The sequence below is a fragment of the Vicugna pacos genome, chromosome 4, assembly GCF_048564905.1.
Source record: "Vicugna pacos chromosome 4, VicPac4, whole genome shotgun sequence".
Classification (NCBI taxonomy): Eukaryota; Metazoa; Chordata; class Mammalia; order Artiodactyla; family Camelidae; genus Vicugna; species Vicugna pacos.
In genome coordinates, this window is record NC_132990.1 from 8,933,070 (window position 1) to 8,952,790 (window position 19,721).

General features: G+C 47.5%; 2 protein-coding genes across 9 annotated transcripts in view; one reads left to right on the forward strand and one right to left on the reverse strand.

Moving 5' to 3' along the window:
* The window catches only part of KIF24 (kinesin family member 24), a 57,845-nt gene extending 45,165 nt beyond the window's left edge, over positions 1-12,680 (forward strand). For all 3 annotated transcript variants that reach the window (XM_015249998.3, XM_072959239.1, XM_072959240.1), the window contains 5 exons: positions 2,165-2,236; positions 4,141-4,250; positions 7,922-10,132; positions 11,361-11,454; positions 11,999-12,680. In XM_015249998.3, coding sequence (XP_015105484.2) covers positions 2,165-2,236; positions 4,141-4,250; positions 7,922-10,132; positions 11,361-11,454; positions 11,999-12,139 — 2,628 coding nt within the window. In that variant the 3' untranslated portion in view covers positions 12,140-12,680. The remainder of the gene's footprint in view (positions 1-2,164; positions 2,237-4,140; positions 4,251-7,921; positions 10,133-11,360; positions 11,455-11,998) is intronic.
* Positions 12,681-13,776: 1,096 nt separating this feature from the next.
* Positions 13,777-19,721, reverse strand: part of UBAP1 (ubiquitin associated protein 1) — a 58,216-nt gene continuing 52,271 nt past the window's right edge. For all 6 annotated transcript variants that reach the window (XM_072959242.1, XM_006216811.3, XM_006216812.4 and 3 more), the window contains 3 exons: positions 16,310-16,492; positions 15,504-15,605; positions 13,777-14,903 (listed from right to left, as the gene is read on the reverse strand). In XM_072959242.1, coding sequence (XP_072815343.1) covers positions 14,763-14,903; positions 15,504-15,605; positions 16,310-16,492 — 426 coding nt within the window. In that variant the 3' untranslated portion in view covers positions 13,777-14,762. The remainder of the gene's footprint in view (positions 14,904-15,503; positions 15,606-16,309; positions 16,493-19,721) is intronic.

The window sequence follows — 19,721 nt, forward strand, 5'->3', positions numbered from 1 at the left end:
GCTGTTTTCTCATGATTAGACTGAGATAATGAATTTTTAGCAAGAATGCCACAGAAGTTGTACCCTTCTCAGTGTCTTTATTGTTCCAGGTGGTACATGAAGTCAGTATGTCTTATTACTGGGGATGTTAAACTTCATCACTGAGTTAAGGTGGTTTGTGCTAGGTTTCTCCACTGTGAAGTTATGATTATTCCCTTTGTAAGAAGTATCTATGGAGAGATACTTTGAAACTATGCAAATATCCTGTTTACATCACATTTTGCTGCCTAATTTTAGCATCCATTGATGAGTCTTACCTGTAACAATTATTACTGTAGTGTTTACCTGATGAGATTTTTCTATTTCCATCATTTTTTCTAAATTAGTTGGACTTCTACTGTAAGAGCTGTTTTTTCTCTTTATTTGATTATTTATCTGTAACAGTAAGTGGATATTTCTTTTATTTGCTAGATTAGAATCCATTTCTATCATTTTCTTGCTCAAGTTATCCTACCTTTGGCTGTTGGGAGTTATTTCACATTGGTTTCTGTGTGCTTGTGACATGCTCTCATCATTTTTGAGCATCTCCTTACCTTTTGGCACTACAAGGTGTCACATGCCTTCCCTACTCTAACCCTGGGATCTACCATTTCTCCAGGGAGGCCCGGAATCAATATATTTTGCGCATGTACTATGTCTTAATCAGTTTAGTTTTCACAACAACTCTGAGGTAAGTTAAGCAAGTTCTCTTATCCCCTTATAGGTCAGGCTTCTGAGGCTGAGGTTAAGTGAATTGGCCAAGGGTCCACAGCCTCTAGCAAGAAATCTGTGATTCTCATATTTAATACTATGGTCCAGGAATTAACTAGGAAGCCTAGGAATAAGTACCTGTAAAGTCATACAGACCTTTGGGGCTTGACCATCTGTCTCACCTGGGCAACATCGTGTAAAGGGGTCTGGGAACAAGCCTCATAGGATAGGAGCAGACTCTTGTGCTCTGTGAAGTGCACGGAGGTTCCCCTTCTTTCTTTCCTGGTTATTTCCCTTGGTTCTCCCTTAGAGTTTGGTAAAGTCTACTTTCCATTCTGATTCAGTGGGGCTAACGGGACCCAAGGGCTCACAGAAATTGGTGGCCACACTGGATGTGAGTATGTGAGGGGCAGGTGCAACTCAGGGACTGGGTTTGCTTACTGGTTCGTCTCTTCTAGAGAATCTTCCCAGTGCTAAAGTTTGGGGATACTGGACTGATTTGTAATAAAAGAAGAAATTATCTTACACCTTCTTATAATCCTGCAGCTTCTTGGATAGGGAGGTGTTAGCTGTGGGCATCTGTGGCTGCTGCCAAGAACAGCCACAGCAAACTCTCAAGGCTAGTTACCTGTTCTTTGTGAGCTCCCAGCACTGGCACTTCCAAGGGATTCCTTCCATTCTCTTCCCCCTCTTTCTTCTCATTTTTGCGGGTTAGCCTAGATGCATGACTCAGAAATAGAAGATCACTCCTCCCTGATCTTGTCCCCCCACCCCTGCTCTTTCTAATGGGCATGTTGCCCCTAGAGATCTACTTATTCGGGTTTCTGCTGGCCCTGGTGATGTTCATGAGCACTTCCTGGGCTGTGCCCAGGAGCAAGTGGCATGCTCTTACCTTTGCCACAGTCCCCGCTTTTTTTAAATGAAGAGGTAGACTTGGGTGATTTTTCAGTTCCTTCCCAGCTCTGACGCTAGAATTTCTCCTGCCCCATTCAGACAACTTGTATTTGAATCTGTACTTACAGGTGTGCATGTGTGCGTGGGGAGGCAGGGGAGTAGTACAGACATTTTCTCTAAGTGCATCTATGCTTGGGAAGAGTTGTGAGAAGAGAAGCGAGCTGGCAAGCCAGAACTAGCACCACATAAGTCGGACTCTGGGACCTGTGGGAAGGCCCCTGGGTTTGTCTGTTCAACACTATCAGGGCTAATCCTAGGATCACAGCCTTTAAATTGGTGGCAGTGGGTGGCGGGAGTTGGCACTTAACTAGGCACAGCTAGCATAGGATGATGTTTCCCAGGCTAGCTTGATTTTTCCTGCTGAACAAGAAACTACCCTTTTGGAGGATTGCATGCATATGGTTTATTTAAGAAGAATTTGATCTATTATTCTCTCTTTACACGTAATACCTGATGTGCTCGTTATTCTGCCACTTTGCAGCTGAAGGAATGTATCCGAGCATTGGATCAGGAACACACCCACACTCCTTTCAGGCAAAGCAAATTAACTCAGGTAAAGTTAAATATGAGCTTTGGTTCTGGTTCACTCACATGTTCCTTCTTCTATTCATTTATTCATTCAGCAGAACATCCGCTGCCAGCAAGGCACGAGGCTACCTGGAGGAGGGGAGGGCAGAGGGAGAGGAGGGGAGTGAGTCATGTTCCTCCCAAGAGCTCTCAGTCTAGGAGGTGAGAGGGGCATTCGCAGGCCGAGATACGTACAGAGTACCTGCAGCTGGGCTCCCGCGGGGACAGCAGTGGTCACCGACCAGGAGCTTTCCGCTTCCTTCTGTCCTTCTTTCCTTCTTCTCTTTTCTCTTCTCTTTTCTTTCTTTCTTTCCTTTGCTCTTTTCTTTTCTTCCTTCCTTCCTGTTTTTCTTTCCTTCTTTTGTTTCTTTTTAAAATTTTTGGTGGGGAGGTAATTAGGTTTATTATTATTATTATTTTTACAGAGGTACTGGGGAATGAACCCAGGACCCTGTGCATGCCATGCACGCACTCTACCACTGAGCTGTACCCACTCCTCCAACCCACTTATTTCTAATGTAAAGAAATCTTGTTGATTTAGTGGAGTCTCTTAAGTCTTCGAAGCGGATGGTATGTAGCTGTAGCTGTACTTGGTACTTTCTTAGTTGTAAGACTTAGACCAGTATTTCAAGATAAAAACTAATGGCTGCAATTAAAAAGAATGAGGTAGATTTTTGACAGGTACTAATAAGAAGGATGACCAAGATCTCTAGTTTAAAAATATGAAATGAGAAAAAAAAACTGCACAGAAAAAATTATGCATGTGTTAGCTGATTATTCTGAGTGGTAGAACCATATGTAATTTTTTCTTCCATTTTTCTTACTTGAAAATGTGTTTATTATTGGGAAACACCAATAAGTAAACATCTGAAAAAAAAAATAAGCATCTGTAATGGCTGCAGAAGAGCAGCCCATGGAGGGGTCTGCCCAGGTGCAAACGGCTGTGAAGACAGTTATGGGTGCCCCTGGCCCCCCTGTGCACCAAGTCCTGTGCACAGTAGAGGACAGGCTGGGAGAAGGCAGTGTAGGTGAGGATCTGTGTGTCCTGGGAGAGGCTCTCTGTGCAGCTGGAACAGTGGCTCCACAGGACCCGGGGCAGAACCTGTAATGACGTGTCTCCTCACTAGTCAGGACTGGCGGTCCGTGGGTGAGATGACTTCTTAAACATGGTTTTAACCAGGAACCTAGGAAACCCTTCTTATAGGTGGTTAGTCCTGATTCTGACATTGGCTTTATTATTTTTTAAAATACATTCCCCATCCCCAGAAATTGTGTTCCTAGTTAATTAGAAAAACAATAATTCCACATGTAGATCCACTTATAGAATCATTTACCTTTTCCAAACAAGTTTTAGATCTTTCCAAGCACCTATGTACATAATTATTTATGGTCGTATTCAACTTACAGTTACTTAGTTTGTTCCCTGTTTACAGACTCCTAGATTTTCCAAATTTCAATTTTAATAACATTGTAATGAATATTCTGTGTGTACTTTTTTCTTTTTATCAATAGAGCAAAAAGCTCTTTAGGATAAAGTCCTGGAGGAGTGAATACCAAACCAAGAGTGTGAACATTTTTTACATTTGACGCATATGGCCAAACTGCCCTCCCAAAGGCGTGTATCAATTCACAGTACATGGTGCGTGGGCAGTGCAGCGGTGTACAGGAGCGCCCTTTTCCTTGCCCCTCACCAGGGCAGGGTAGTATAAGTCTTTCTTAATCTCATGGGTGAAAAAAATATTAGTTTTTTTTTTAAAGAGGTTTGTATCTCTTTGAGCAGTGCTGAAGTGAGCATCATTTTGTTGGGTTGGTTGGGTTTTTGTCTTGCACAAAGTCACCAGTATGTCCTTTGTTAGTTGACTTCATTGACCTGCCTTCTGTTTCAAACAGGTTCTGAAGGATTCTTTCATCGGCAATGCCAAAACCTGCATGATCGCCAACATCTCACCAAGCCATGTGGCCACCGAACACACTCTGAATACCTTGCGCTATGCTGACCGGTGAGTCCCTCTCAGAGAGGTCGTGTGTGTGCGTGCGCGCGTGTGTGTGTCTCATGCACACACAAGGATCTGACCTTGACCTCCACAGGCCTCTTGGGGCAGTAATCCTACTACCAGGGGAACGAGCAGTTGGTTATTTGAAGAATGTGACCTGGTAGGTAGGCCCTGCCATCTTACAAGTGTGAATGTGACAAGAGGAAGGTGACACATTCCCTTGTTCAGGAGGTAGCTCCTTCAGTGGCTTTTAAATGACTAGTAGGAAACAAAGTATTTCCCCAGGGTGGAAGGCTCAGTGAGGTTTTCTCCCTGCTAGCCTCAGCCCTAATTGTTAGGGACAAAATACATGTCACATGTCACAGCAGAAGTACTCAGAGCTATGTAGGTCCACAAGTGTTACAGAAGGGGAAACTGAGGCCCAGAAAAGGCGAGGGAGCTTTAAAAGGGCTCATTGGCAGTTGGTGGCAGAGCTAGCACCTCTTACTGCCAGGTCAGGGCTCTTTCTGGGGTGGCTTTGGTATCTGTCAGGGTCCCTCCCATCGCTTACACTCGGATCACGTGTCTCCTGTACGCGTGAAGATGCTCTCATTACCAGCCTTTGCTCTAGCTGCTTTGCTGCCTGGCCTGTCTTACCCCTCCTGGTTGGTCTCCCAGAAGCTACCTCCAAAGTTAACAAACTATTTGAGGAGAACCTGGGTTTTCTTTTAATTGCTCTTTAGTATCCATGGCATTTTATGAAATTCATTGGGAAGGAAAGATAAACTATCGTTTAATTTTTGTGAGAACAGGAATCTTATCTTACTCTCCACTGTATCTCTACAGCCCAGACGGTACTTGGTACCTTGTAGATGCATAATAAATATTTGTGAATGAAAGGAGAAGCTCCTCCTGTGTGTCAGGGCTTGACTGAGACCCTCTGTGTACCTTACCTCATTTAAATAGGAAATACCACTTACAAAGTGGCTACAAGAGTGGACTCTGGAGTTAGACTTTCTGGGCCAATATGCTGCCTCTGCCACTAGCTAGCTGAGTGGCCTCAGGCAAGTTTTCAATTTCTCCGGGCCCCAGTTGCCTTAATCTGAAAGGGGTAATAATAGCACCGACCTCATGTAACAGTTATGTGGAATCAGTGAGGTGACAGGTAGGAAGGGCTTAGCACCACACCCAGCACATAGTAAGCCCTCATTATATGCTAACTGTAACAACAGCGGTGGTACAGGCATACCGCGGAGATACTGTGCGTTCCGTTCCAGACCACTGCAGTAAAGTGAAGATCGCAGTTCAGTGAGTCACACAAATTTTTTGGTTTTCCAGTGCATATAAAAGTTATTTACACTATACTGTAGTCTCTTAAGTGTGTCGTTGGAAAAATGGCACTGATAGATTTGCTCAGTGCAAGGTTGCCATAAACTTTTTAATTTGTTAAAAAAAAAAAAAAAGCAGTATCCACAAGGTGCAGTAAATCACAGTGCAGTAAAATGAGGTTTGCCTGTAATAGATCCCTGAACAAGTTTCCTCAAGGAGGTTTCCTTTATTCGTGGTTTCCTCATGCCAACACGCTAGCACTGCTAGAAGGCAGTGAAGAGGCTACTTCACAAACTATCAGATAGAAAACTTGGGATGATTCAGAATTGTTCTCCCCAAAACCAGTATGGCTTGAAGTTCTTTCCCTCTATGTATCCATTACCCAGCTTCAACAATCATTAACCCTAAATTGATCTTGTTTCATAACTGCAAATGCTCCCCCAAATCACAGACATTGAATCAATTGCTTGAAGTAAGAACTACATCATTAGGAGCAGAGGAGACATTCCTCTCAGTGCCTCAGCAGAGGGAGATGAAGGTAATCCTTTTTCAGAGGGGATGTATTGAGTACGAGTGAGAAATTTGAAATAATTTTGATTTAAGAAAAACAGAAAAAGTGTAGTAGAAATAATTTCTTCCATTCAAAGCAGTCTGATAAATTATTGAAAATAAGTATTAGTCATTTGTTTTATGTGCTTAATTGTCGTTAACAATCCACACACATAGAATGAGGATGAGTTTATTGCTTATTTTAAAACTTCCTCTGTGATTTAAAATTTTCATCTCTCCACATACTAGAATGTTGCTAAATAGTCCAAAAATAAAGTTCCAGCTGGACTCCTAACAGGTGGATCAGAAGAGAGCTGAGTAACGGGAGTGATTGTGGTAAAAGGCAGAGTATACTAGAAGCATTTAGCATCAGTGACCAAGCTACCAGTAAGATTTTTTTTCTCTCAGGTTTCTAAAATTATTCACTGTGACTCTTAGGAGGAAATTTTGGTGTTTCTCTTTTAATGAAACTAAAACAGCTCAGATTTTTATAACAGGAAGTAACTTGGAACCATCTGGACTTGCTGTGGCGCCTCTAAGCCCATTCCTTGTATGTACGCCCTATGCAACACCTAAACAAAGGCCCATGGACACAATCCATGTGTCTTTAGTTACATCCTGTGTCTCTTTGCTTAGCTGGGTTGTCTGCCTGCCTTGCTTCTCAGACCTAAAAGAAAGATTTAAGTCAAGTATCAGTGTCAGGTTTACTATCTTGGTCACAGCCAGAAGGGTCATTTGTCTACCATTGAGGATTGGATTAAAACCAAAACAATGAGAAAGACATTTTTTAGGAGCCCCCAGGAAGAAGTAATGCTCCCCTCCTAGGGGATTTTAATGCAGAATCTACAAACCAACCACTGGAAAGTCACGTTTTACTTGATGTCTCCTTGTAAATCTAAATTCTTATACAGTTTTTATTTTGTTTTAGGATCACAGAGTAAGAGGCTCTGATCTTGGCAACTGAATCCTAGCAGAGAGTTAATTCTGGATTTCCATGTTCTCTAAAATTCCCCTTACGGAATAGAGCATGGCTCTCTATTTTTTTTATATAGGGGAAGATTTTGCCACCCAGGGGAATTTGGCAATGTCTAGAGATAATTTTTATTGTTGTGACTGGGGAGAAATGCTGCTGGCATGTAGTGGATAGAAGCTAAGGATGCTGCTTGGCGTTCTTGGCTGCAAGGAACATCACACAGTGCACAGGACTGCCCCCACAACAAAGAATTATTTGGCTCCAAACACCACTAGTGCTAAGGTTGGAAACCCTGGGAGTAGACAGGTTGTTCTTTCCTTAATGGAATTAGCACAAAGCCTGCTTATTTCCAGAGGGCTTTTGCTCCTTTAAGTGCCTAGCAGGTTTGAGGGAACTCGTTTTCTCAGAAAAACCTGAAAGGAGGTGGTTTGCAGGAAAAGAAGGCTCTGTGGAGTAGTGGGTGAGGGGTGGTCACTAGGCTCCTGAGTTGGCCAATCTTCAGGAAGCGCGGCGTGGGCCCTGCGTGGATGTAGTGCAGTTCTGAGACTGGCTCCTCTGGCCTGCCTGTCACATGGGACTGGGGTATTTCCAAAACTCTTCTGATCATGGAATGTTGGGTGCACGCTTATATCCCCAGAGAAGACACTGGTCTTTTTTATTCAGTTGAAGAGAAGTATCTCGTGCTGAAATAGTCTCCCCATTTCCTCTTATTTTTCTCCCCCAGATAAAAAAGGTAACTCCCGGACCTTGTAATATTTTTCTTTGGTTTTGTTTTCCCTGAAAGCTATAGGAAAGGAATTGCAGAACATGCAAGAAAACATACTTAACATAAAATGGTCATTTCCAGGGTCAAAGAACTAAAGAAAGGCATTAAATGTTGCACTTCAGCTAGCAGTCGAAATGGAACATCTGGAAACTCTTCTCCAAAACGAGTTCAGAGCTCTCCTGTGGCCCTGCCAGGGGACAAGTGCTCTCCCAAAAAAGTCAGGCTGGGGCTTCAGCAGTCACTCACAGGGGCACCTGGCTCCATGAAAGGGAAGGCCCATCCTCTGGCCAGTCACCCAGCCAATATCCCTTTTGCTCCTGTACCTAAGGTTCCTGGTGAAAGGGGTGACTCTGGAGGGAGTCCTCCCCAAGAGTGGGTCATTCAGACTAGCTCTATCAAGGGAACCACGCGGTCTGGATATTTAGCCCCCAAAAAAGAAGAGTCAGCTTCATTATGCTCTGGGAAAAATCAAATCGGCACCAAAACTGCTGGGTGGGGAGGCAGGGCCTCTGGCCCAGAAGAACCAGCACGCGGTAAGCTGCCCTCCAAGTGCAAGAAAGTGCAGACTGTGCAGCCAGTGCAGAAGCAGCTTGTGTCACGAGTTCAGCTCTCCTTTGGCAACGTCCACCACTTAGCAGAGTACAGTCAGGGCGGCAAGGGGGGCACTCCTACCAGGACTGCGTCTGAAGCTTGGACAAGCATTCCACCACATCAGAAGGAGAGGGAGGAACATTTGCGCTTTTATCACCAGCAGTTCCAGCAGCCACCTCTCCTCCAACAGAAGTTAAAGTACCAGCCACTGGAGAGGCATTTATACCAGTACCGGCCCCAAGAGGGGCAGCTCCAGAGTGACACCCCTCGTCCCTTCCATTCGTGTTCTGAGAGCCATGATGGAGCCCAAGCTGAGGACTTTGATGACAGCGATTTCAGTGAAGATTCTTTTTCACATGTCCCCCATCCGAGGACCACAAAGCAGAGAGACACCCTAGAGAAGAACGAAGGCTCGTTCTTCCTTCATCAGAGGGAGCAAGGTCCTGAGGAGCAGGTGACTGAAGGGCAGCAGAGTCTGTTTCTTAGCCCCAGGACAGACGGTGATGAGAAGGTTCCACCTGGAAGTTGGAGGTACTCCAGGGACTCCACAAGCCATGGGAGGATAGTGCTTGACCACAACTGCAGCCCAAGTATGGTGCCCTTGGACGGGGGCAGCACGGAGGGCTCCACCTCCCCAGGGCCTTCTCCCAGGGAAGACCTGGCGGAGAAGCCTTACTGCTCACAGGCAGGCTCTGCATCTAGCCAGAAAAGAGGGGGCAGCCCCACCTCTGACCTCAGACAGGATGCCTTCAGAAGTGAGGTTCCTGGGCAGGGTAAGGGCAGCTCGCCATCCCTGGAGGAAGATGGTTTCGCTTTCTCACTGACCCACATTGCAGTTCTGGGCTCTCCAGACCAGAGAGACACAGTCAGCACACCTCTAAGAGAAGGCAGTGAAGACAGCCCAACGCAGGCAAGCAGAGCTCTGAAAAACAGCAACCCTTTCCAAGGAGAAAACTCTCGAGGGGAATTGGGCGAATGCTCTGAATATGCTTCTGGACTGATGGCTCCCCTCACTGTGTCCCTTCTGGAGAGCCCAGACGATGAGGGCTCTCCTCCCTTGGAGCAGCCGGCCCAAGATGGGGCTGCGCACAGTCTGGTGGCACGCAGCGACACAGGGGGGCCAGCTGTGGGCCACACAGTGTCATCTGGTGATCAAGAGGCAGTCCTGCCAGTGTCTTCCACAGCTGGGCACCTGTGGCTCTCGTCATCTCCTCCTGACAATAAGCCTGGGCGTGACCTTCCAGCTCTATCCCCATCACCCATCCGCCAGCACGCACCTGACAAGCTGTCCAGCGAGGAGGCTGACCCGGGGGAGGCCTGCCAGAGCAGAGAGGCTGCACTTTCCTCCCCCGAGCCATATGATGCCGTGGATGAGACAGAGCTAGGCGGCTCCCGGGGTTTCCCAGGAAAACCCTTCCCCACCATACAATTGGGGGGACCCCACCCTGGGCCTACATTCACTCCACAAACAGGAAGCAGTGATGTGGCTGACCAGCCCTGGGCCCAGGAGAGAAAGCATCCAGCAAGGCTCAGTTGGCAGGAGCTGGGTTTGTCCACCGACACCATCAAGCTGCACTGCTACGAGGATATCACATGGCTTAGACGCAGGCCACTGCCAAGGTACTTAGCAAGGCCATACTCTCCCCTGGCATCCAGCTGCTCTTCCAGGACCCTCCGTCAGCCCGCCCTGGGGCACGCACAGTAAGTCGGACTTTTCTACTAAGGCTTGAGCCCCTTTGGCACCCCTACCCCACCACCCAAGCTTAACGTTTTGTCTGTTCTGGGGACGGCTGTGGTTGGCTCACTGTCGAAGCTGTACTGTGACTAGAGAAAGGTTTTTTGTCCACTTTTCAAGGGAGCCTGTCTAGATGCATCTGACATGAACAGCAGGAATAAAATGTATTGGAGCCACCCTGCCAGGGTGGGTGGACCCTCAGGCTGGGAGAGCTGAGATGGGAGTGAGAGAAGGGAGGATCTGACCCCATAAGCAGGGCTAAGACCTCTAGGGAGATCAGAATCCTCTTCATTCTGTTGAGTCTGTGTTCCTGGAAGTGCTGCCCAGGGACACAGCAGCTGCAGCCTTGTGCCTTCAGAGCCAAGGCAAGCTGGGGGCCTCCCAAGATGGAGGAGGTGAAAAACAGGCTGGTGGTTTGTGCTGCTTTCCCCACAGGAGGTTGTGGGTAGTGCAGCAGAATGAGGAGCCTTCAAGAATGTGAAAGAAAAGGAGAGAGGGCTAGCGGGGCTCCTCCTCAGTGTCAGAGGTCCAGGAGTGGGAGGATGGGGCCGGCCTGTGGGAACAAGGTACTTCCTCTGAGGCTGCAGCCCTCTGCTAGGGCTCCTGACACCTGGGCCATGGACAAAGACGAGGGCATGCAGGGATGTACAGGTGAGGAGCCTACCTCTCCCAGGTGGACAATCTTGCTATCTCTGGTCTCTACCCATTAGTAGGGTTTGACAAGAGGCAGATCCTCTGGCTTCCAGCTCAAACCCTCCTGCTTTGGTCCCTGAACTGCCCCCATCCCCCAACATAGGAAATAGAAATGACAGCAGACTAGGCCACAGACTCTACCTTGTGTAAATGTGCCCGCTGCAGTGGCACAGCCTTGAGCTTTTGTGCAGGAAAGCTGTGGGCAGCTCCTGCAGAGTAGCAGCATCCAGCCCTGTTCCTCAGTGGACCTGGGCAGGGAGGGAGCAGCTCCAGAAGCCCCTGTCTCTTTCCCAGTATCTCACTGGTACTCATAGTCCTTTGACAAGGCCTGAGAAGAAAAGGTGAGGGGTCAGGAGGTGGTGATGAGCTGGTCTTGGTCAAAGCCTCATTGACCTTGTCAGGCAGAAGCAGCTCCTGGCTTGGAAATGAGGCTCAGCTCCAGAAAGCTGCCCGGGAGAGATGGGAAGCCCAGAGGATCACAGCATCCCCTCTGGTTTCCAGGCAGGTGGTCATCCGAGCACACCAGGAACAGCTAGATGAAATGGCTGAGCTGGGATTCAAGGAGGAGACCCTGATGAGCCAACTGGCTCCTAATGTAAGTGATCTTGGCTGGCCCCTCACGGTGATTGGGAATTAACCTGCAGCGATTCTGATGTCATTCTTGTTTGCTAGAGTTGTATGTGCAGTAAGGATCTGCTGTCACACTAACCTTGTTGAGGCCTTGGGCCTCCTCCTGCCAGTCCTCTGAGTTGGCTTGAGAGGGTGCAGGGACAGGTGGGAGATGGTGCTACACTCCCCATTTCCAGGCTAAAATGTTTCCAGCCTCTGTCCCTTACCATTCTGCCTCCCAAAGGGCTTGCTGGGGCTCCTCCCTGTGACAGTAACAGTGACCTGCCTCATACAGACCAGAAGTACTTAAATCACCCTTCTGCCCTGCAAAAATACCTCTCCACATAGAAAGTCTCTCAAATGCAGAGAAGTGGGTCCCACTCTGTGCCACAGTGACTATCCTGCAGGTTTTCCAGCTGGAGAGAGGGCCTGGGCTCTGAAATCTTCCTGCAAGAAGAGACTAGAAAAGCAGATCTGCCAGAGAGCCAGCAACAGCAAAAGCTCCATTTGTCCTTTGTTTCCTTTCTCAGGATTTTGAAGATTTTGTGACCCAGCTGGATGAAATCATGGCTCTGAAATCCAAGTGCATCCAGAGTCTGAGGAGCCAGCTACAGCTATACCTGGCCTGCCACAGGCCGGCTGTGGCCCCAGCGAGGACAGCAGTGTCTTAGAGCACCATGAAGGCCAGGATGGGGTGGCTGGACTCTCGGGCTAGAGGGGCCTCTGCCAGGCCCTCCTGCAGATACTCCCTGGTCCTGCCCATGCTTGCCTCTCAGGGCCAAGCCTCAGTTCCAAGCCCAAGAGCATCTGTAAGCAAGGACTGATCAGCCTGAAAAACTTGGTATGCCCTTCCCTTTTCTTTGGGGCTGGAGGAGACTTTGTCCTACTGACCCCTTGTGTGTGGAAACATACTTGGGTCTAATAATCCTGCAGTTGTTTCTGAATTTGGGGATCAGAGGATGGGGGTGGTCAGTGGTAACCTACAGGCTGGAGGTCACAAGCTGGGGAAGATAACTTGCTGAGCCCAGAGGCTTTATCAGCTGAATTCTGTGCCTTTCTTCAGGACTCGACCAAAAAATAGAACATTGGTACTAGTGAGCGGGGACAGGGTGAGCCCTGCCCCATCAGCCCTTAGAAATTGACTTGGGGCTTTAGGTTAGCTTTTGAAAATTGAGAATGAATAAACTTTGACTTGATGTGTCTTTAACAGCAGCAGAGGTGGGATATGCTTTTATGCTTTGTTCCCCCCACTTCCTGCAATCCAGTATTTAGACAGAAGAGGGTGCCCACGTCACTGCATTATTCTTGTCCCATCGCTGCCTTTGCTGAGGCCATCTGCCTGTTACAAGCTGTCAAGTCCCGGGCTCCTGAGTCCTCACCCACCACACCGCCTCACGGAATAGCTGAAGGATCTCAGGCAAGTCCCTCTCCTAGTCTCACCTTCATCCAGGATCACCTTGGCCATCTACTCCCCTTTTAATGGCCTGTGTTCAATAGCTTGGCATTGAGTGCGCTGGTCAGTAGTCTGAGACTCTGAAGCAGAATTGTTACACACATACACGGGTATACTGCTTGCTGTGTCTTTTCAGCAGAAGCTTAAGACAAATACCAAGTGGACATATACCAAGTGGCCTCCAGGTGGCCCATCATTTACTAAGGCTACCCTGGATCAAACTGAGGTTCATATGTCAAAGCCTTGCCCTGATGCCCATTTTGATGGGAAAATTTAATTTCCTACAGGGTAACTTACAGGTTTTGAAAGAAGGGTTTAAGTCACTTTAAAGGCCCGAAGAGGGACTGCTTCCTGAGATAATGGCCATGCCTGATCTGACCACCAGAGGGCAGTTTCTTTCCAGCTTGGTGCTTCCCAGCCCAAAGACTCTGCACCCCCGCCTCACATGATCAGAGGGGCTGTGGGATAGCATTAAGGATAAGGACATGAAACTTTAAGGATGAGTCTAGTTCTATCAGATACAACAGCACTGAGCACTAGAGAAAACAGTGAATCCAGTCCTGCCTCTGGTACAGAATACATAAATATCTTGGCCCAGAGACCAAGCCGGGACAGGTTTAAAAAGACCCTTGTCTAGGCCTACCTCTGTGAACCAAAAATCAGGGCACACTGGAGGGCCAACTGCTGGGTCCCACAGGCCTAGAGTTGGAAGAAAGTTCTGAAATGACAGAAAATGGTTAGGTCCTGTTCTATCCTCAGCAAATCTAAGCAGGAAATCCCTTCAGCACCCACCCACCTCTACCCTTCTGTAAAACAAACAGCCTTTGGCAATGAAAAAATTATCACAGTAGGACATACCTTTTAGATTTTTATTAGTAGTTCTCTCTGAAGAATCAAAATAGCAAATTATTTTAGATTCATCAAGACTGTATATCCTTTGTATTTAGATCTTTAATGATGTACAACATAATACAAAACAGAGACTGATTTCTATGACTAGGTGTTATTCATTGTGTCATCCTAGAGCAGGGGGCTGGAGGGAAAGGCTGTTCTCCAGGAGAACTGAGGTGGAGTTAGTGCTCAGTGACTAAACCATGTCCTGTTTCTCTCCAACCTGATGTGCCGGGAAGGGGCCAATGATTTCTTAAACTGACAACTGTTTCCTAGAGCAGGGGGCTCTAAAATCCTGGGTAGCAGAGGACAGTCCAACCCAGGCCAAAAGAAACAGACTGGGGCAGGAAAGTATGGTAACTACCTGGCAGAAAAGGCAAACTCAGGCCCCCAAGGGAAAAGGGACATTCTTTGTACCTCAGAGACATTGCAGAGCCAGTGTAACACTAAGTGATGCTGTTAAAAGGAGAAAAAAAAAACCCTGGAAGAACCTTTCAATTGCACTCAACTTGGGTTAGAGTTCAGTCCCCCCATGCAGGGGAGGGAAACATCTAGACCCAAAGCAGCACTGCATCTGGCCCTCCCACCCCTTCTCCCCGACTCCTTTTTTGGCAGCCGGGCCAGGTGTCAGCTGAGGCCATTCCCCAGAAGGACCAGAGAAGTCCCTCTGAAAGGCAGAGGTGGGAAGGACACTTCTCAAAATACAAATACATTTAATACGGAAGGAGCCAGGATGGTTCTGAGGGGCACTTACATGCCCAAATCTTCCCCACCTTCTCCCCAGCTCAGGGCCTAGGCCCACAGAGACTTGGCAAGCACAGCCTCCACACCTGACCTTCCACCCCCAAAAGAAAACCTGGAAGTGTGCCCCTTCTCCTTCCCCCCCGCAGGTGGGCTCCTCAGACTGCTGCAGGGGTGGTTCCGTGGCAGGGCCTAGGCAAGGCCTGGTCTCAGCTGGCTCCTGCCCGAGCCATGAGGTCTTCCAAAGCATTGTCCTGGTCATTGTTGTGTAATAGCAGAGCTTCCTTAATGTCTTTCAGTTCAAAGCCCATTTCCTTAAATTTGCTCATTAACTGAAGAAATTCCATCATCTAAAGGAAAAGAAGAGAACACAGACTCAAGGGGCCCGGCCACACAGCACAGCTGAGTGGAGGGAGTACGCGTGGAGCTGCCTGAGGGCGTCTGCGTCCTTGGCCTGAGCTTCTCTGCGGTCCCCGAGCAAGCACAGGAGGCCATGGGGGAAGCCGGCACGGACAGGGTGATGCCACAGCCAGTCATCCTTCAGGAGCCAGTCCGAGGCCCAAGCTCGCTGCCACTCAGGTCCCACCATCCACATCCATACTCCTGGCCCGGCAGGATGTGGAATCCAGAAGTGGCTTCTCTCCAGGCAGCAGGCTCAGCAGAGATCAGCAGTCACCCCCGTCATACAGAAGCAGGGCTTTTTGCCCAGGTCATTTTTCCCTCTTCCCGCCACCCCACGCCAGGATTCTGGAGTCTTCAACCCAATGCTTCATCTAAGCCAAACAGACTCAAAGTAACCAAACGCCTGTCTGGATACAGGAGATTCTTTGCTGCAACTACTGTCTGTAGTCACTGGAAGGGATGTGGGTTGTGAGCCAGGAGGACCCCCAGGATAGTCTACTTTGCCCCTTATTAACCAGAGGGTTCCCATGAAGCATGAAGGTTCCTACCTTCTCCTCTGAACACTGATGCATTTCCAGAGCCTCTTCCACTAAAAGAGGGTCAAAGCCCTTCTCACAGAGCTGTCCATGTGCAAAGAGATAGTCGAGAATCTAAGAAAAGAAAAATGTATAAACATTTACTGCCACTCCTGTCTGTGCTTTGAGTCTTACACAAGCCATCAAGTATGACATCTGCTCCCCATCCTGGGTGTTAGATCCTGGACAGGACTTGATTTTGTACCTTGAACTGTGTCCAACACAGCAGGACGTCAGTGACTATCTCCTGACAGGCACACCCTTCTAAACATGAGTAGCCATTTTTCAAAGGAGTTCCTGTCAAAGCTGACTCACATCTCCCAGCTGACATCAGTTTCACAGCCTAGCAAGATATTCTAAGAAACTGCCGAAGTCAGAAAATGCCCCCAAGGCTTAGGGCTCCAGTATACTATTTTGGAACTCCCCAGGCAGCTCTGACAGGATAAACATTTCTGGAAGATGACATGACCATACCTTAAGCCTAGTGTGCCTTCTCAGAGAAGAGGGTAGGTAGCTGGTTAACAGTCAACAGCTCCAATACTTCCAAGGCTTTCCCTCAGCCTAGGTCCCAGAACATCCCCCAAAGCAAAATATTGCTGCTGAGGCTGCTGGTTTCCTCAACAAAGCACCCTGAGTACCCCCAAGCTCACAGGAAAGGACAATGGTGCTGTGAGTCTGAGGGACTCCGGGAGAGAGGCAGGGCAACACTCTAGCTCGAGATCTGGGACCTCTCCGAACAATCCCCCTCCCCTCACCCCCATGGCTGACCAACTGCTCACCTGCTCAATATTCTCTCCTTTCTTCTTCATGGCTCTCAGGACACACTCATATGAGTAGCCCATGTTGACCACTGTCTCCACACACTGCCGCTCACTGGGAGACAGTGTCTGCAGTTCAGAATAAGCCTGGGGACAGCTGGGAGTGTTGGGCACTTGTGATTTTGAGAAATTAGGAGGTGTGACCTGGTGGATAAGAAACAAGAGGATTAAGGCAAGAAGAAATACCTGGGCCCCAGAAGACATGTCAGTGAGGTGGCCCAATCCAGGGGCTTGCCATTTCTGACCTAACCCAACTGCTGATCAAGCAGTCGGTCTGGAAGAAAGGGCCAGGTTTCTGGCCATCCTGAAGAGAAGTGAAGAGGGGCAGGGGAGCTCCAGCTGGGGAGAGAAAAGCTGGGATGACACCTGTAAGGTGGCTGTCCTTGTCTTCATCCCACCTTGCATGGTGAGAAAGCACAAGAGCCAGATGCCCTTCCATGCCCAAATCCCCTGGGCTTGAGCTGGAGAAAGTTCTGAAGACTGCATATGGGACTGATGCCCAATCGGGCTATGATTTCTCTCCAGGGCTCCACGATCGCTTTGCTAGGCTGCTGTATCTATCTCAGAGTCCTAAACTCATTCACCTCAAACACCCCAACTCTGGAGCTGACTCTCCCAATAATGTCTCTACCCTCACTTCTATCACTGGGCTGGGGAGACTGCCTGTACTGTTCCCAAACATGGCCAGCTCGCGGCTCCTGAGCTTTGACGACACTCCACCTTTGCCCCACACCATGCAATGTGCTCTGATTCCTGGCAACAGCTGCCGTGCTCCACAGCCAAGACTGAAGGATTATGAGCCATTCTAGACTGTGCCCTCAAGGACTGGAACGTGGTCTGTAGGGCCCTGCCTCTACTGCACTGGCTATAGGCAGCCTGCTCCCTGCCACCAGACCAGACCTGACTGGTGGACAGATTCCCATGGTTAAACCCTCCCCACCACTTCTGGTAATAAACCAAGCTCTAGGCAAAAAGGCTGCTCACTCCCAGGCCAAAGGATGGAACCACTGTGGGAACAAGGTCACAAGCTGTTTGACAGCCTGACCCAGCTCCCAAAAACCAGGGGATATATTTCAAGAGAATTTTTTCTTTTCTAAAAATCAACTGTACTTCAATTAAAAAGCAAACAAGTAAATAAATAACCCATTTAAAATACGGGCAGAACTGAAGAGACATTTTTCCAAGAGAGGAAATGCAGATGGCCAACAGGAACATGAAAAGCTGCTCAGCATCACCAATATCAGGGAAATGCAAATCAAAATCACAATGAGATACCATCTCACATCTGTCAGAATGGCCATCATCAAAAAGAACACATAAATGTTGGCAAGGATGTGGAGAAAAAGGAACCCTGGTACACTGTTGGTGGGAATGTAAATTGGTGCAGTCACCGTGGAAAACAATACGGACGTTTCTCAAAAACTCAAAAACAGAACCACCACATGGCCCAGCAATTCCACTCCTGCACATATACCCAAGAAAAACAAAAACATTAATTCAAAAAGATACATATGCCCCACTATTAACAGCAGCACTATTTACAATTGCCAAGACTAGAAGCATCCTAAGTGCACATCAACAGATGAATGGAAAAAGATGCAGCACATATATGCAAGGGAATACAACTCACCCATAAAAAAATTGCCATTTGTGGCCCTTCATTCACTTTTTTTTTTACTTCAAAAACCAGAATTTTATAACTAGCATACACATTTGCATCAAAAACAACAGAATACCTAGAACTAACCTTAACCAAGGAGGTTACCTATACTCTGAAAACTGTAAAACATTGATGAAGGAAATTGATAATACAAAGAAACAGAAAGATATCTTGTGCTCTTGAATTAGAAGAATCAACATTATCAAAATGACCAAATGGCCGTACTACCCAAACCAATCTACAGATCCAGTGCAACTCCTGGTCAAAATAATCATGACATTTCTCACAGAACTAGAATAAACAATTCCAAAATTTATATGGAACCACAAAAGACCCTGAATTGCCAAAGCAATCTTTTGTAGGTCTTTTTATTCTCTCTCTCCTTTTTGTTCTCTCTTCTTGCTATTTGATGACTAGGTAAGTTCCTTTAACATATGTTGTAAAGCTGGTTGACTTCCTTACTTGTTTTCCTTGCAGGGGGCAGATGGGGGAAGAAGGGGGTTAGAATGCAGGAAGCCTACTATCCTCAGAGCATATTCAAAATTATATAGCTGTGACCAGATGCTCTCCTCCAAGTCAGCTGAGAAAAGCCAAGATTCTACAGGTCTAAAAGCCTGCTGTTTCTTCCTAATCGTCTCATCCACAGCACACTCTGGGCAGACCAGTCACAGGGCTCAGTCTTTAGGTTACGAAGTCATGACAGGGCATGAGGACTGGATCACACCTGTGCAGCCCCAGGATTGTCTCTTTTCAGGGACAGGATCTACCTGGGCTCGAGAAGACCAACAGCCAAACAGCGTTTTGGTCACACTGCTGGCATAGTACCTATTACACACAGTATGAGCTCCTAGAGGTTAGTTACCATGTCACATGCATTGATGAATCCCCAGGGCCTGGCTCTGAGCTTGGCACTTACAGGGCCCTAGACAACAGTTATTGAATAAATGGAGGTCTAGTAGGATTTCGAAGCGGGGATTTCATTTAACACAGTAAATTGACACTGAATGTCTCCATACACACACCACCCCCAAGCCTACTAAAATAATAAAACAATTAAAACTGCATTAACCTTTCAGGTTAAAGAAAAAGGGAACAGCAGTGGATAATATATTTCAGTGAAATTTTAGAATGTGGAATACTAATGGAGTCAGAGTAACTGGCAGAAGCAATGAAGTTACAAGTAAATGGGAGATGGGAGAGTCAGTCTACCAGCCCCCGGAGACTCCTGAGAGGGATTCAGCATTTGAAAGCACCAGGTACTGTTGGGATAAGGTAAGGCACAAAGGCAGTGATCAGAGCAGAAAACCTTCAAGCAGACCTTCCCCACCCCACATTCTGCAGGAGGCAAAAGGTTTAGTATCCAGAATATGTGAACCTGACACCAAAAAGGACTAAGGGCACCAGGCACAGCACATGGCAGAGTGAGGCACAAGAACCAAAAGGGGGTTTAAGTAAGTTTACACCAGCATTCCCCCACCTTCTTTACCCCTCAAGCAGAATTCTCTGGATAAGCTATAATAGTCTCCAAAACCTTCACATGTCGACGTTTTGCAGAGCTCCTCTCAAAACCAACTAACCTTCAAACTTCAGTGAAACTTAATGATCAGCAAGCATGCCCCAACATACATTCCCCCCACCCTTTTTTATTTTAGTGCCTCACTCTTATCCATGAATAGAAAGCCAAAGACACCAAACCAAGAAAGGGAAAAGACA